This window comes from Papilio xuthus, unplaced genomic scaffold, assembly GCF_000836235.2.
Source record: "Papilio xuthus unplaced genomic scaffold, Pxut_1.1 DF825928.1, whole genome shotgun sequence".
In the NCBI taxonomy this organism is placed as follows: Eukaryota; Metazoa; Arthropoda; class Insecta; order Lepidoptera; family Papilionidae; genus Papilio; species Papilio xuthus.
The window spans coordinates 2,615,623-2,632,370 of NW_013532721.1; the positions used below are offsets into that span (position 1 = coordinate 2,615,623).

General features: G+C 35.1%; 1 protein-coding gene across 1 annotated transcript in view; it reads right to left on the minus strand.

Moving 5' to 3' along the window:
• The window catches only part of Nuak1 (Nuak family kinase 1), a 31,599-nt gene that overhangs the window by 10,933 nt on the left and 3,918 nt on the right, over positions 1-16,748 (minus strand). Inside the window, exons 2-14 of the mRNA XM_013322131.1 lie at positions 5,859-5,970; positions 4,063-4,262; positions 3,859-3,967; positions 3,424-3,532; positions 2,903-3,022; positions 2,135-2,267; positions 1,966-2,044; positions 1,602-1,743; positions 1,202-1,307; positions 858-984; positions 549-639; positions 190-390; positions 6-20 (exon numbers count right to left, since the gene is read on the minus strand). Of these exons, the coding sequence (XP_013177585.1) occupies positions 6-20; positions 190-390; positions 549-639; positions 858-984; positions 1,202-1,307; positions 1,602-1,743; positions 1,966-2,044; positions 2,135-2,267; positions 2,903-3,022; positions 3,424-3,532; positions 3,859-3,967; positions 4,063-4,262; positions 5,859-5,965 (1,539 nt within the window). The 5' untranslated portion in view covers positions 5,966-5,970. The remainder of the gene's footprint in view (positions 1-5; positions 21-189; positions 391-548; positions 640-857; positions 985-1,201; positions 1,308-1,601; positions 1,744-1,965; positions 2,045-2,134; positions 2,268-2,902; positions 3,023-3,423; positions 3,533-3,858; positions 3,968-4,062; positions 4,263-5,858; positions 5,971-16,748) is intronic.

Consider the following 16,748-nt stretch of genomic DNA (forward strand, 5'->3'; position numbering starts at 1 on the left):
GGTTTTTGCTCCTCCACCTGCTAGTAATAATTAATAAAATTAGACATATTTTAAACTCCATTGAAGAAATAATAAGAAGAAATAGAAGATGACATATTATTTCTCCATCTTACTTTTTAAAAGCGACAATAAAAAATCATTTGGACATACCCACAGTAAGTATAAATGACCAAATAGTTTACATCTTACCTTTATTTCTTCTTGTTTTTCAAATGGTGATTTCTCCTCGACTTTGGGTGAGGTGACCTTGTTGGTGGTGGGGCGCGGCTTGTCGTTGATCTCCTCCTCTTTGGGCATTTTCTTGGCAATGTCGACTGTCGCGTCTTTGGCCAGCTCCACCGGCGCCGGCGTTATCGTCATTGTAGCAGAGGACTTAAGACATGGCTGAGGCTGCAAAAAATTTGTAGATGTCAATTAGATTTTTATATTTCTAAAAAATATTTATTAAATTCAGTAAACTACACTATATTCTACATGTATGTTCTATAATTAATTTTGTTCGTGTGTTTAGGTGACAACTACAGTGAAAATATTAAGATAGTAGGCACCTGGTCAGTGGTTAGGTCCTCGTCTGCAGGCGGTGAGTCCAACGATCCTTCCTCGGGCAGCGCGGCCGGCAGCTGCGTCACGCTCGCGCAGCTGTTGTACAATTAACATAATAAAGACTGCATTTATACCACATCAACTGTTGAGATATTAATACTTTGCAATTCTATTTAAGTCAATTTTATAAATAAAACTTAGTACTAATATTTCACTTTACGTATAATTCAGGATCACATATTTTTAATAGTTGAATGTTGATTAAAATAATGAACGCTGTTGTTCAAACTTGTGACATGTCTTTTGATGTTTACCTAGCGACCTTCTCCTTCTTCCTGTGCAGTCCGCTGGCAGACATGGCCAGCTCCAGCTTGCGCTTGTTGTCGCTCGCAGACACGATCGTGCGCGTCGGTGACGGCTTTATCGCGTCCTCACCTCCCTCTGCACAAAATCATAATAATATAATTTGTTATTGAATACTGTCGAATCTCGTGTCCGTTCCCGAAGAGTGACCTCTATAAGAGATTGGACTCTCGCTTATGCAGGTTCGACTGTATTCAATTAAAATTAGCTAAAACTCTTGTTTTCGTAGTTTTTCAAAATCAAATTTACAAAAAGTGAGTACTAACATTTTAACGATTTGTTATTAGTAACTTACCGGCGACTAGTTCTAGTATTCTCTTCTCGGCAGAATTGCTGGGCTCCACCGGGATAGATGTGGAGCTGGTAAGATCGGTGCAACTCTCCTCGGGACCGAGCTCAGCCTGTAGAATACAAGTAACTCTTATGATAAGATTTAGTCGCAATAGCAAAACAACCGCTGCCCATAGAAATCAGCAATTGCAGATGCGTTGCGTACCTTTAATCGACGAAGGAGGACACACAGAAAGAGAAAATTTTCTGCAATCGATTCTCTTTATGTGGTTTTTTAAGTGAAAAATACATTAAGTTTTTTTTGGGCATACAAATTTAGTACTGTTCAAAATTACTTGGTCCAATACTAAATTGACGAAATTGTCAATTTATTAGTGACATATGTGTGGGGGGCGGTATGTTACCTGAGTAGGCACGACGACGGAGTTGGTGTGCGAGGCGGCGGCGGGCGCGAGGGAGAGCAGCAGGTCCAGCCGCACCGGCGTCTCCGCGGCCAGCGCCTGCGCCAGATCCAGGCACGAGGACGGACAGCCGGCGTTCACCCAGCTACACATACATACTCTCACATATTGTATACATATAGTCATAACTGGAGTGATCCATACTCTGCTTTCATGTTAAATCGCGCTACACGAGATGTTGTGGAAAACGTAGCCCTTAATACTACTATAATTAATAAAAGGTGTGTTTGTTTGTGGGTCGTTGTGTTTCATACAATAGGACAAATTTATCAGTAGAAGGAATTACAAGATTTAAAAAAAAACTCACGGATGATCACAAATGTATGCAATATCGGCGCGCTTTAGCGGATCTACTGTGAGCATGTCGCGTATAAGCGGAGACGCGGCTGAAACAAACCAACACATTAACTTATTTGTCTATATAATGCCAGAGAATTAAATATGATTAATAAATAACGAGTTAATGTAGTACATACTGGATGGGTTCTTAGGTTCGTAGTAATCTCCGTTGCTGATCTGTCGCACGAGGCGCTTGAAATTAGAGCCATCGAAGGGCATGGCGCCGTACACGAGCGTGTACAGCAGTACGCCCAGCGACCAGCAGTCAACCTACGGTAATTAATTTCATGATACAACTAATCTATAGTGAGTAGTCTGAAAAGTCAATCAATAGAGCTAATAGAACAATTATTTAAGAAATTATAATTATTTTAAAATCCAAACTCAACTCTGAATGTTCTTACATTCCTCGTACATAGAAAATATCTTCGTATTAATTATGCAGTCAGTCATATGCTTTTAAGTTCTAATAATACAGCCGGTAGACATTGCTATAATAAGACCTAAAATTCCACGACGGCTGTTGAAGCTATATTCGTCAGTACCCCTTCATATGTCTACCATTTCTAAAAAACAACCTCATTTCAACTGAGTTATGCAAATCTTACTTATATTATAAATGCGAATGTTTAGATGGATGTATGTTTCAAGGTATCTTCGGAAAGGCTGAATGGATCTTGATAAAATTTGGCATACATATAGAACATAGTCTGGAGGAACACCTAAGCTACTAATCATGTTTATTTCATTCCGCGCAGACGGAGTCGCGGGCGACAGTTAGTATCCTATACATAAAGACGAAATTAAACAAATTGGTAAATGTTATTAAATATCTTTAATTTACATAATATTATTTATATTACTGATGAATTTAGTCTATATTAAATGTAGATAGAGTTATTTACCTCTGGGCCGATATATGGTGTTCCTTTAACGATCTCGGGCGAGGCGTAAAGCGGCGAACCGCAAAATGTAGACAATAAAGAGGTCTCTTTGAACACGTTCGACAGACCAAAGTCCGCAATCTGTGGAATAAAGCACCTATTAATTTTTCCCTTTAAGTTTTATATAAAAATAAAACGCCGTCAAACTGTACCTTGGCTGTGATAATAGTTTTGTTATACATTTAACATGATAAAGACACTAAGGAGTTGTTTAAATACCAACTGTATGTCTCTGAGTGCGGCAGTATAAAATTAAATCGATAACTTTAATAATGAAGCAGTAATTGATCAGGTCACAATAACCCATTTAAAGGCCAAGTTCATCTTTACCTGCATTATAAACATTCTAAGCCTACAAAATAATATGACCATTCAATCCCTAACAGTATTTCTTCTACATCTTAATTGTTTACTACCTTCTTAGCAATTCTTAATAGCGTCACTTAAAAAATATACATGTTAACAAACATAAAACTACAAACCTTAGCACTACCAGTGTCGTCCAGTAAGACATTTTCTAATTTTAAATCTCTGTGGCAAATCTTATGTATGTGACAGTAGTAAACAGCTGTAGCGATCTGTCGGAACAACCTAAAAACATGGGATATTTACACATACCAGTTGATATATCGAGGACATAATACGTCCTTTAGAACAACAAATTATACAATCCTCAAAACAGATGATTAATCATTATATTCATGGAATTGATATTAAAATAATTTTCAATCTTGATACAACACAATCTTTAAGATCGACAATAAAAGATTGTGTGGGTGTTTTCACGCTCACAGTCATGTTCAAAGTTTAATTGATTTATTGCTTGATATATGTCTTTGAAACAATAATTTAATATTAAAAAAATCTACACGTTTCTTCCATATACACCAGATGTTGAACGAGTAATTGATCCTTACCTTCTTGCTTCCTCCTCTTCTAATACTTTCTTTTGGCTGAGGTAGTCGTATAGCTCTCCGCCGGAACAGTACTCCATAACGAGAATCATTTTCTCACTGTTTTCAAACACTGAAAGTTAAAATCGTTTTTAAAAAAAAACATCTTCTTATTGTGTAACTGACTGTAAAAGTAAACATTGGTATCAATAAGAAAATAATGGTTACCTTCATATATATGCACGATATTGGGATGCCTGACTGAGGACATGATCTGCACCTCTCGTCGGATGCGCACCAGATCCGCCTCCGACTCTATTTTGCATTTCTTTATAGTCTTGATGGCGACCTCCTGACCGGTTTTCTTATTTATACCCAGCTGCACTTTACCGTATGTGCCTTGTCCTAATTTTCTAACTATATCGAATCTAAAACAAGAAGCAACGATTTTTTTTTACTTTACTTATGTATAAATTTATGTAAATTTAGCTGATAGTTGTTACATATCTCTTTTTTTTCAATAGATTTTATTTGCTTAGCGTAGTTTAGCTGTGTTAAATTACAAACAGATTCTTCAAGTAAGTAAGTAAGTAGTAAGTTTCAAAAACGGCAAATATGAAATTGACAAGATAATTTCCATCTAGCATTCTAATAAGGAAAAAATTAACAAGGAGAAAATTATAAGTTGACGGATATGAACGATATGCAATACGTTTATACAAGACAGTTGGTAATTAAACACCGTTGTCTCGCACGTAGCCGGGATTAACGAGCGTTGAACACGCGAGCCAGTAGCCGGTGGCGTTTATGTGATAATTTGGTGTCAATACTGCATACTACGGTAGCATCCAACAATCAACAATATAAACACGCCCGCGTGTGACCGCGCATTTACGTTATGCCCATGTTTATTATTTAATTATCAGGTCGATGTTAAAAAGAACATTTAAAATAATATTCATAAATATCATATCGGTAATAGACTAATATTTTCTCACAAAAAGCTATTGCTGCTACTTATTCTGGTCGATTGTATAGAGGCTGGATCGTCAATTAGATTATTCACCTTTACTCAGTTAACTCCTGACATCTTATCAGTCTTAACAAATAACTCTTTCCGTTTATGTCAAAATTAATATCATCGTGATCATTTGTCTATGTATTACATTTAAATACTTACATACTACGAATAGTCGTTGGTTACTACGTATTTGGCAGCGTTGCATTCTCTTAAAGCATTGAAAGATCTGATAGAATTATATAATACTTCAAGATGCGCCTAACTGGTTATAGGAAATGCTATGCTAAACCTAACAAATAAACACCACGATCGTGTTATCTGCCAAAAAATATTACTACGTAACATTTCATGTCAGTTTATCTATACTAAATAACTTTTGTCTTTGTAAAATGATTCAAAACAGTCGACATACGCCGTACTCGTTTCCGATTCTAAGCAGACTTTCTTATTTCTTTGTTTTTGCAGAAATAAAAACTGTGAAATATAATTTTGAAACTAATTGCAATTGGCAGTGGACACTTGATTATCGGAATCTATCTCTATCTGCTCTTTCTGTTTTTTTGTACAAAAAAATAATTGCAAGATGAAAAATGTTTCCAATAAAAACTGCAGTGTTTAAAATCTTTTTTTTTGTAGTTAATACTAGTGTTCTCTAAACCTACGCTCGGTATTTACATTCTAGTAACAGAAAGCTCGCACAAGACGGCCGTGTGACGTCACCGATAACCTTTACGCCAGTGGGCTTCCAAGGTGCCCAATCTATATAATTCTAAGACTCAAATTTGACCATGACTATATTGCTCTGCGTTAGGAGATTTAGTGTTGGTCAAGTTTGTAATTATTACATATTGTACTTAGTGATGACGAAAATATCATCAAAAGATTTATAAAAATAAGAATGCCTTAAACACCTAGCAATAATTTTCACAAGTAAATGACCAGTACCTGAATGTAACGTATCTCTTTGAATTTAATGGTATATAGCATTGAAGAAATTACTTACCTCTGTTTGAGACGCAGTCTGTGGTCATGAAGCCGAACGTCGCCGGTATTCTCTATGCCGTCCATGATGTTGGTCGGCTGGGTACGCTTCGCTTCTCCGACCACCATTTTGGCTGGGAACAAAAATCTTCTTTAGAACATTAACGTCCATAATTATGGAAAACGAAAGACAACATGTGCATCTTATAAATATCGTATGACACGGTTCACTTCCATTTTTCGAAACTACTATGTCCATAATTTTCCATTACGTAGAATTTTACAAAGTGATCTAAGTTTGGGAGAATTTTACAGTGAATATTGACAAACCTAGGCTTTATGAACCATCATGTATCGATTTGAACATAAGAAAGGTAACTATATAGATTTGTAATGTATTAATCAATTAGATTAGTGTTCGCATAATATTAGGGCGCAGCAAGCCGCACTGTCCGCCTGCCGCCTGCCACCCGCCACACGCCGTACACGTCAGCTGCGAGATAATTAATTTGCAATGTCTCTTGTTGAATGATAATATAACAAGGTAATGTTACAATGCTTCTGCAATACTTTAGGATTTTGTAGGTAAGTTAACTAAATAATAAAGATAAGAAGTAGAACACAACTACCCTATTGATATTGTTTTCACTTCATTGTTTACGTACCATGTAAATCATCTAAACAATCGCTTTAAAACAACTTTCGACTTGATTTTTCCATCTTTGTGGAATCTCGTATTTTGAGACAAACAAAATACATGGTTACTCTACCGGTTCGCCAGGCGTCTGGCGCCAAGCACAACTGCTGCTTGACAGTTCCGAGCACGTATACATTGTGTTATGGCTTTCGCATTGCCGAGGCGAGAAAGTGACGCTGCGTCATACTATTGCCAGGGATATTGTGGTATTTGTTACAAATGTAAAGAAACATGAGACAGCTTTTTTACAAAAAACAATTTTTTACTACAATCGATTAGATTTAAAGACACAAGCCAAAACACTAACGAAAAATTAATTATTTTACGGATATCAAAAGATCTGTGCATTTGATATTTCGACCCCTCGGTTCGGTCTATTTCGGTTCTCCTTCATTAAATAATGTTCCTTATTTGTACGTCTTATGATTTAATTTAGCGTACGCTAATTCACCAGAAGTATCATAAAGCCACCTACAGTTTTGTTACATTGACGAAAATATCCGAACACGTAGTGTCTTGCGTACCGCGATCTTACCGATGATGCAAACTCTTCATTTTCAAGAAATAAAAGAGCTCCTGTTACTAGGAATTGATTACTCAGCACAAGTATAAACTTATGAAGAATGAAGGAAAACTAAGCGTATAAATAAAAAGTAAATATGCAATGAAATTCGACTTTTTTTCCTTGTTGCCTAACAGGTGCCATTTGATTTGTATATTACCCAGGAGTATTTTCGAGTAGCGTAGCACTGGTCTTTTTTAATTATTTACTAACTAAACATCCGATTTTCACCTTTACAATAAGTTAAAAAGTGATAAAAAAGTAACTAATGACATGTGTGAGTAGGCGGAAGACATGAATCTGTCGACACCAGCCGCCTGCCGGAGTCACCTACTGAATTCGAAAGCACAGACTAAAGCAACGTGCATAACATTTAACAGACAGGAAAAAAACACTGACATATTGAGTGTTATCAGTTCTTCACTCAATATTTTTTTTTCAATATTTTGGAGGGAAGCTGATCACCGGTACAATTAATAAACCACTATTAGGTAAATATCTGGGAAAATTTAAATGTGTTTTATTAGACACAAATCAATACAAACGTTCTCTTTAAAGTTTTTTTTTTCAATCCTGGCAACATGTAACAGCGTGCAAACATGGTACAATCTTATTGAATTTAACTTGTACTCAAATAAATAGAGTACATTATTCACTAAAGAACAGTCGAGTGATTGCGACCCATTTCAATCCACGCAGTCTCGCCTGACCTAGATAATCAACACTTTACGTACGCACGTCACGAAGTAAGCTAATGTTTTAAGAAATCTCTTCACATTCTATTCAATGACCTAAAAAAAATCAGGTACATCGTAATTTGTATTTACGATGCTTTAAATAAGTTATGTATTTATTAAAAAAGAGAATAGTAAAAAACAGACATCTTTTCTCTAACAGTAGCCAGACTTCTGATATCTATTCTTTTAATTATTTGAATGAATAAATAAGTCTGACTGACTGATCTTTTACGTTGGCATACCTCACATACAAACATTCTACAAACCTACGACATTATTATCCTGTCCGCTTCCGAAAAAGCTCAAGTATATAATAAGACCCGAGCCAAATATAATTTCTAATAACAATTCGAATAGTTTTTACAACAGCTGAAGTTACGTACAATATGAGTGGCGGAGTGACTAGGCAAATTTTTCATAAGTAGCTATTTAGAGAATGATCGGTAGACAGCGGCGCGTGTACGGATGATGAAAGAGATCCGTTAAAAAACTAAGAATACAGTTGCTCCCAACTGACGCGTGACTCACGAAGAGGGCTTCCTAATCGAAAGTAATGTAGAATGTATATATAATGCCAGTAGCTTTTGACACAGCACTTGACTCGGTCTGTTGGAAAAGCACATAGGTTTAAAAACCTTTTATGTCCTCTTCGATCCATAAATGGGCTTAACTAAGCTTAGGGCTGTTCAACATTCTAAGATTTTCGCAACAAGATTTTTAGAAGAAAAATTATTATGTTTGTATGTGTTTGCATTACAATGTTCAAATGTAGGCAGGGTATTGGTTAACTGCAGGAATGCCTGAATAAAATCTTAATCTCGCCTCTTTCGTACTATATACCAAAAAATATAACACAATGTTTTTGTACAGATGTTTCACTAATGAAAACACGTAATTACATCCCTCATGACAGTAGTAATCCCGTACCTTTACACTCAATACGTAAGCAATCGATCTATCACGGTTGCCGTTACAACATCGTTTATTACCAACAAAGAATTATAAGTCAATATAATCTATGGCTTCCATATAAATCTTCGCCGACTATAAAATCAATATTGATTAATATTGTAGAGATATTATGTAAAGGTCTTGTTGCCATTTTATAACCAGACAGAATGTACACAGTAACCTATTTATGATTTGCAAGTTGTCGTTGAAAGTTTCTTTTTTTAAATGATGTGTAATTTTAACAAAATGTTGAAACTGTAACGGTCTGAATAAAAGAATAATATTATTTATTTATACTATTCAATTATTCAGAAATAATTGGCGTAATTAATTGAACACGCCGTTCTAGTTACACCTACGTTGATGAGAACTGGAACGAGCGTAAAGGCAAACCTAATTAAGTTGATAAAACTAATTGGAACGTGGATAAACCTATAAAACAGAATTGGATCGCACAAGATTTGCACCATTTTGAAACTGAATCTTATTTTTGTTTAGATTAAACATTTTAATCACTATTTGGTAATCATTTTTAAAAATACAAGGCCATCAAATAAACATAAAAATATAGGAATACATATTATTGAAAATGTAATAAAAATAAATGTTCCGAAGCGTGAGAACAGCAGTTTCATTCAATTGATTGGTAACGAACGGTAGATGTTCCGTTAATGAATTATAATCGGATTGCAGGTGATTTCTCATTCAGAAAACTCAATTAAAACGTTAAGTCAATTAGGTATATGATTAATTTATCATTAGAAAAACACAAATATAAATAAAAAATTATTAACCAATGGCGCGCATCTTAAACTACTGAGTAGTTTCTTAAACAAAACTTGAAGCAGCCCGTAGTTGTATGATATATTAATTTGAGAAAAATTGTTTTCATAGGCTAAGAAGAACTTCCAACAGTTAAATGTTAGGTACTTGTATAAAACATATTCTCTACAGATCGTAAAATATCATCGTCAGATCGATGGATCGATCTAAGTTTTAACAATATCAATCAATACTTATTTTGGGGTCTCTTTAATACGATAAAAGTTAAAAGCAAAGTTTGTTAATTACGTCACAATTCAATGAAACTTTTAAATAGATCTGCTCCGGTTTGGACTAAAATCAAAGCAACACAAGTACACATGAGCATGCGCCGTCTGATGATTTATACAGCAACTGACATTTTGTGGGCATGCAATATTTAACGTTCGTCACGCGCGGTGCGCACCAAAATATTAAATTAAAAATTATATGTTTTTGATCATAGACAAAAGATTTATTGAGCTATCTAGAAATGAAGTTATCTTACTAATATTATAAATGCAAATGTTTTAATGGAAAGATGGATGTTTGTTTGAAGGTATCCCCAGAACGGCTGCTGAAACTTGGCATAAATGTAGGGCACAGCCTGGAAGAACACATAGGTTTCTAGTTACATAAATCAATAACAATGACGTCAAATGTAAACAATGCACATATTACTTTTTCATATATGGTTCCAGGAGGACAATAAATGACAACTGAATCAACAGTATGCATTATGAAATATTAGACAAAGATCCTTGTATTAAACGAGTAAGAAATTTATGGAATGTAGCCGAGTAAAACAAAGCTACAATAAATAATTGTAAATATGAATTACATGTTATCAGACATATAACTAGTTCAAATACTAACTGTTTGCAAAGAAGTTTAATTCACTTAATGACCTGTTAATTCAGTTACAGAATAGTTTCCACACATAAAAGTTTATAATAACCCGAATATATAGTTATAGGTCTTTATATATATCTAGGTATGTTTCTTTAAAGTTGTAGATACTTCCAGATACAATTAACAGGATGAAATGAAACCGAAGCCGCCCACGCACCTATTGTCTACAAGTAAACATAATTTTATTGTGCTAATATAATTAAATTATATTATGAGTTCAAGGCCTAAACATAAAACAATGAAGCTATAAAATAATATACATGTTCATAATAAATAGGGTTGTGATCATAAATAATTATATTCAATTGTAAATAAGTATAAATTATACAAATTTGAACTTTTAAACGTCAAATTAAATTTATAACGAGGGAATGGTCAAAAGCCTCGAGAGTTTTTTAAATGTTACATTACATAAGTTTTGTTACATGTTAGTTGCCAAGTCAGCGACAAATAACAAATAAAAAGTAAAGCATACACAAATTTGCTACGAAATAATAAAAACTTATTATAAGATATTTGACATTGAATGTGAAACAATAGCAGATCTAAATCAGCCCGACATGCTCAATCAAGCGGAAAATAGAATTTTTCTGCTACACAATATTCACTAAAGAAATGAACGGTACTTCCTGGTTCTTAAATAAATATCTTCTCTCTTTCATTTGACACAGGTATTTGAGAAACACGAGCGAGGTTACAGTGTCAGCTATCACATAGGGTTCAATGAACCAAGATTATTAAATTAAACTTCTAAATTAAAAAATATTTTTGGTTGTTACAATAATATAATAAAGATAATAGACAGTAATAATGTAGTTTTCTAATGGCAAAAGAATCTTTTAAATCAGTCCAGTAGTTTTTGAGTTTATTTGTTACATTCATATAAATCTTTCCTGTTTACAATATTAGTACCAAACATATCCGTTAGTATCCCTGTATGGAATTTCCTCGAGTGTGCACCACAAATTGGGGCAATATGTGCATAGGTGTCAATGTTTATCGGTCGGAAGTGTCGGGGCCGCTACGACATTGGCGTCATGCGAACACTCACGTCGGGAAAAATACACCGCAAGCGGCCAAATAACACTCTGGATAGTGTGGGGCCGGCGCGGCGTCGCGGCGCCTCTATAAATATCCATCGCGCAGTCCTCTTCCCGCGCATTGCCTCCCCCTCCGACACCCGCATGCTGCTGCTGATCGCAATATAAAGACGCAAAGTATAAATCTTTAATAGAAAATATTAATGTCACGTGTTCACACATAATCCTCATGTTTAGTACTGCAATTTAGTCCGAGTCGAGTCATCTTATAACGCCAAAATAATAGTAGATTATCAAGACAGAAGATGATCACTGAGAGGGTGGGTCTAATAGAAAAAAATCCTTTATTTAAAAAAAATGCTTATCAACATTAGGTCCAATTTTTACAGACAAGCAATTTTGAGTTATCTATGTAGTATTGTAGGCACCTTGGTATTTCGAAGTAGTTTATATTTTAAAGGAAATATATGTTATCCATTATTGTTTAGCCATAGTCCATATTAAATATGATTTTTACTAGAATGAACATTTTATTATATGCCATCAAAACAGGTGTTAAATTATATGAATGTTGCCAAGACTCAAACGCAGAATACTTCTGCAAACAGTAGTAACTGATTATAAATTACACACTAATTTTTATTTCCGTCGTTATTTCATTCCACATCAATAATTTATTAAGACAAGATTTGACAAAAACAAAAATACTTCATGACAGTGAAAGCACAAACGAATACGAGAAGCAGGAAAAGTAGTAAATTTTTAGTGCGATAATAAATTCCTATTCTGGGTAATATAAATGCAATTTAAATATGTAGGTTAAATGTAAAGCGGGGGCAGGTGAGACCGGATGGCCCACAAACAGTAACACGTGAACAGAGCCATCGGCCTGTGTCTCCGGGGGGAAGGCGAGGCAGGCGGAGGAGAGGAAGGGGGTGCGGGTACGATTTTAACGATCCCGCAGTGAGCCAATCGTGTCCGTATCCCGGAAGCACGACCCGAATAGTGATGTGCGCCGACGAGCCCCTCATTACTAATGTACCAACAATTTTGGAAATAGGTGTATATATTTTCAGCAATTCTCTTAATCGTTTTATCCTTAAAAAATATTTTTGATCGCCTTCATAAGCTTTGAAGTTGCAACTCAGCTTTAGTTTCATGCAGGTGTTTTTTTATGTATATTTGTTTGTAATATGATTCATCCGGTAGAAAAAGGTCACAAATAGCATACAGTGACAAAAGGATTTCGAGTATCATATTCACCAGGAGCGGTATAATCTAGTGAGAGCGTCCAGCCCTGGGCGTCATCAGAGCGCTGGCTGGACGCGTGCAGCGAGAGATGCCGCGAGTGATCGCGCTATTTATGTCCACACACCAGTTGAATAACCTCCAATCAACTATTCGCACTTGCTTCGCCTACGATTCCCGCTGACGTGGACACATGGACTACACACATTGTAACCGTCTTACACTTACAACGGCAAGATATAAAACAAATATACTTATAATACTTCTAGTTTTGTTATCTAAGGAAACAGGAAAGCCTTATTACTGAGGATTGTATGTGGACCGAGGGTGTTACATTTTGTATTTTAGGTTGTTTTAATCGCATATGTAAGAAGGAAGTGAATTCAAATTATGACAGTGTAAAAATACATCAACAGTGGTAGAGCCCGCTTTAACATCTTCGCACGAATTGGCCCGGCGCGCCCGGTGAAATACAACGACCACACAGAAGACAGGCGTGAAGTGGTAGCAATTCCGCGTTTCGTCTGATGAGTGTGCGTCCCGTACGCCTGATTTAGTCCTCTTTTCCTTCCCATCCTTTTTCTTATAAGGAATGGATGGCAAGTGAAAGTAGACTTTCCGGATGAGAGGATGCATGGAAAGGGATAATATTTTTTCTTTCTGTGCATCCTCTCCTCCGACGATTACAGGTAGGCAACGCATATGCAATTGCGTAGTCTATGGGCAACGGTCACTTCGCTATTTCAGCGATTTCATGTGGCCCCTCGCTCCTTTGCCACCTTATGATGTAAAAAAAACATAGAAGAGTAGTACATACTGTGCCGTCCCTTATACTCTAAAAGAAGGTTACATTAAAAATGTTCAAACGGCCAGCAGCAATAATACGAAAAACAACGCTCTTTATTTATAGAATAACTACAAAGTAATGATTAGCGATTTCACTAGTTAATTAAACACTGATATGATAGACAATCTATTAATGTAAGTAGAGTGTGAGGAGATCCGGTGAAAGCTGTAACACATTTTTACAATTGCAAAACAAAACTCGGACTAGTTTTGCGACATACATATCACTTTATGTAGGTACTTAATAAACAGGGCAATGCTTCCTCAAAATGCTTTGTAAGCAAATTGGGTTAACTATACTTGAGCACGAACTATCGATATTTGAAGCAGTCACTGGTAGAGCGTAGTTCTTACGAAGTATTTGAGAGTCCTTTTGTTGTGTGGGAACGGATATAGCTCAACAAATAGATGCTCCGTTACTGTTCATTCGTTTACAAATATCTCCCATGAACAGAAAGTAAGTAGATCTGTCAAAATAATTAAAAATTATTTACTGACTCTTTCTGTTCATTTTCAGCAACAACGAAAATATAAAGAACGGATAGAAACCTTTTACTGTAAAATACAATAGTATATTTTAACATTTTTTTTCTAATTGTCATTGTTGTTAATAATAAATAATTTAAAAAAAAGGCGCATGTTCATAGCCATTAAGTAAATTGCTAATTATTGTGATATAATGAAGTGTAGCTTAATTAACGTAATGGGACAATCATCATTTAATCAAATTATTCGTAACGAAGGCGTAAACAATATGTTTTGTGACTTTTTATCAGTTAATTTTAACTCTAGGAAAGGAATAAAAAGGATCATGTGTACCGTGATCAGTGCACGTCTTGAGTATCTACTTTTTTCTGACCTGGAAGACATGACTTGAAGCGATATATTGCTAACATTTATATTATTAAAAAACCAAACAATTACATATGTAATTATCCTTTTGCAGCAAATGGTAAAGTCCAAGATCTCAGCAATCAAAAAGCAAACAATTAGAGAGTGTAACGACGTATGTACTTCCAGTTGACAAGGTACAGGCGTAAACAACAGCGCAGTACGCCGGCCGCACCGCTGCATATATTTTTGTCGTAAAACTTTATAAATTGGCAGAGTCTAGAGCTCGGAACCGATGGATGTACCAGAAATAGAACATAATTCCATACTGCTGACTCAACTGAGCATTTTGCCCTAATTCATATTTATACAACACTTTAAAGTGTGCGTTACTCACGATTATTGCATCCAAATAAAGGCTGAAAAGCATTTTGTTTTCCGTTTGATTTAACTTCGTCATTACTGTACAATATAAATAAGTAAGCTCAAATAGAATTTCCTCGACAGTTTCATCGAGTTCATTAGATTACATTTTTTGAAAATCATCTAAATCTAAATTAATATTACAAATGGGATCGTTTGTATTTTTGTGTGTAACAAATAAACTGAAAAACTACAGGACAGTTTTAAAAGAATCTATTGCTATATGAATTATATTATCACTGAGTAACATAAAGTCGCTGGCATAAGCTAGTATTTAATAATATCTAAGAAATTCATTCGCTAGTCCGTTCAGTCGCTTGCAAAATTGTCTTTGGCGTGCTATGAATAATCATGTACATTATGTATTTAATACATAGCGCACTGTGTACATTATCAGAATATTCGGAACATGGTATTATTGTAGATATGCCAAAGTAAAATTTTATGAATGTTAATCCAAATATTCACTAGAAAAACCTCATAAATAAACTTTTGGCTTATACAACCGGCGCAAATTTATAACCTGTACGATCGTGGGTGTCGTCTAACACGGTTAGAAATATTAAAGTTCTGTAATTTAAATACGACAAACAATAGTCTATCTTCCGAGCTTTTATAAAACTGTACTTTAAAGCTATTTCCACACCAAGCATACTTAAAGACATTATTTAACCCCCTCCCTTGCCTTCGGGACCCACTTTAGCTAATTGTTGTAACGAAACTTGGAGATTTTGCGAAAAAGGCAAAGGGCGTTAAGTTACCAAATTTACGCTGCGCCACCACTGTCTGACTAAGGTTTAGTCACCCCTATAATGGGGTAGAATGTTACTGGTGCTGGGACATGTGCTAACGACGATCTAAAAGTACAGTTTTTTGTTTGCAAATGTTCCTAATTTGTATCATGTTCGTGTTATAAATTTGTAAACGAATCACGTCATAAAAAGTTTAAAAACACCTACTACTGGTTGTTCAACAATTAAATAAATACAAGGAGGCATTGGACGCAATCACCAGTACTATCAAATCGGCGACAGAACACTTTAGCTTGGACGTCGGCCAGAGCGACAGCAGCGGGCACAAATATTTACAATAATTAATCCTTACTAACACGCTGTCATTGAACGAACGTTAGTCTCTGTGCCGTTCAAGAATAATTGCCTCGTCATCACTGATATTAAAGCGATCGAAAGGTACAAGTACGAACACTACATCTCGATGCTACAATCGATCTGGAACTTTTATTAATTCAATTGATTCAGTGGATGAATGCCGATCGTTCAGACGGTAAATATTCGCAAATTCAAACAACGAATTTGTGATACTACTGTCAGACGTCTACCAGATATTACTAGTAAAGAACAATATTAACTTTGCATTAAAAATATCGTGTATAAATGGCATTACAGTTTACCTGTTTGGGTGTAACGTGTTCAAATAAGGCACAATAACAATTAATTGATATCGAACGTGACTAATGCTATAGCATTCGATGTCTGTACAGTTTCTTCACGTTCCTTATAAAGTGGAATTTACTAAGCAATTGCTTGAGCAATAAAACATACTCAAAAACGGACAGACCAAACTTGTGTGAATCACGAAACACATTTCAGTTCGTAGAACAAACATTCAATATTTATTATTTACATTAACAACATCCTAATATTTTAAACCTTTCCTTGTTCATCATACAAAGGATTTCTGAATAAATTTGTACAACGGGAAAACTTAAATTGTAATTACAGAATACTATTTCCATACGGCCTGTATTTTAATTTATAATTATTTAAAATGCATATTATTTTTTTTAATTCATGTCTATTAGAGTTCATTTTTATAAAAAAAAAAACAAGTAGCACTAAGTAGC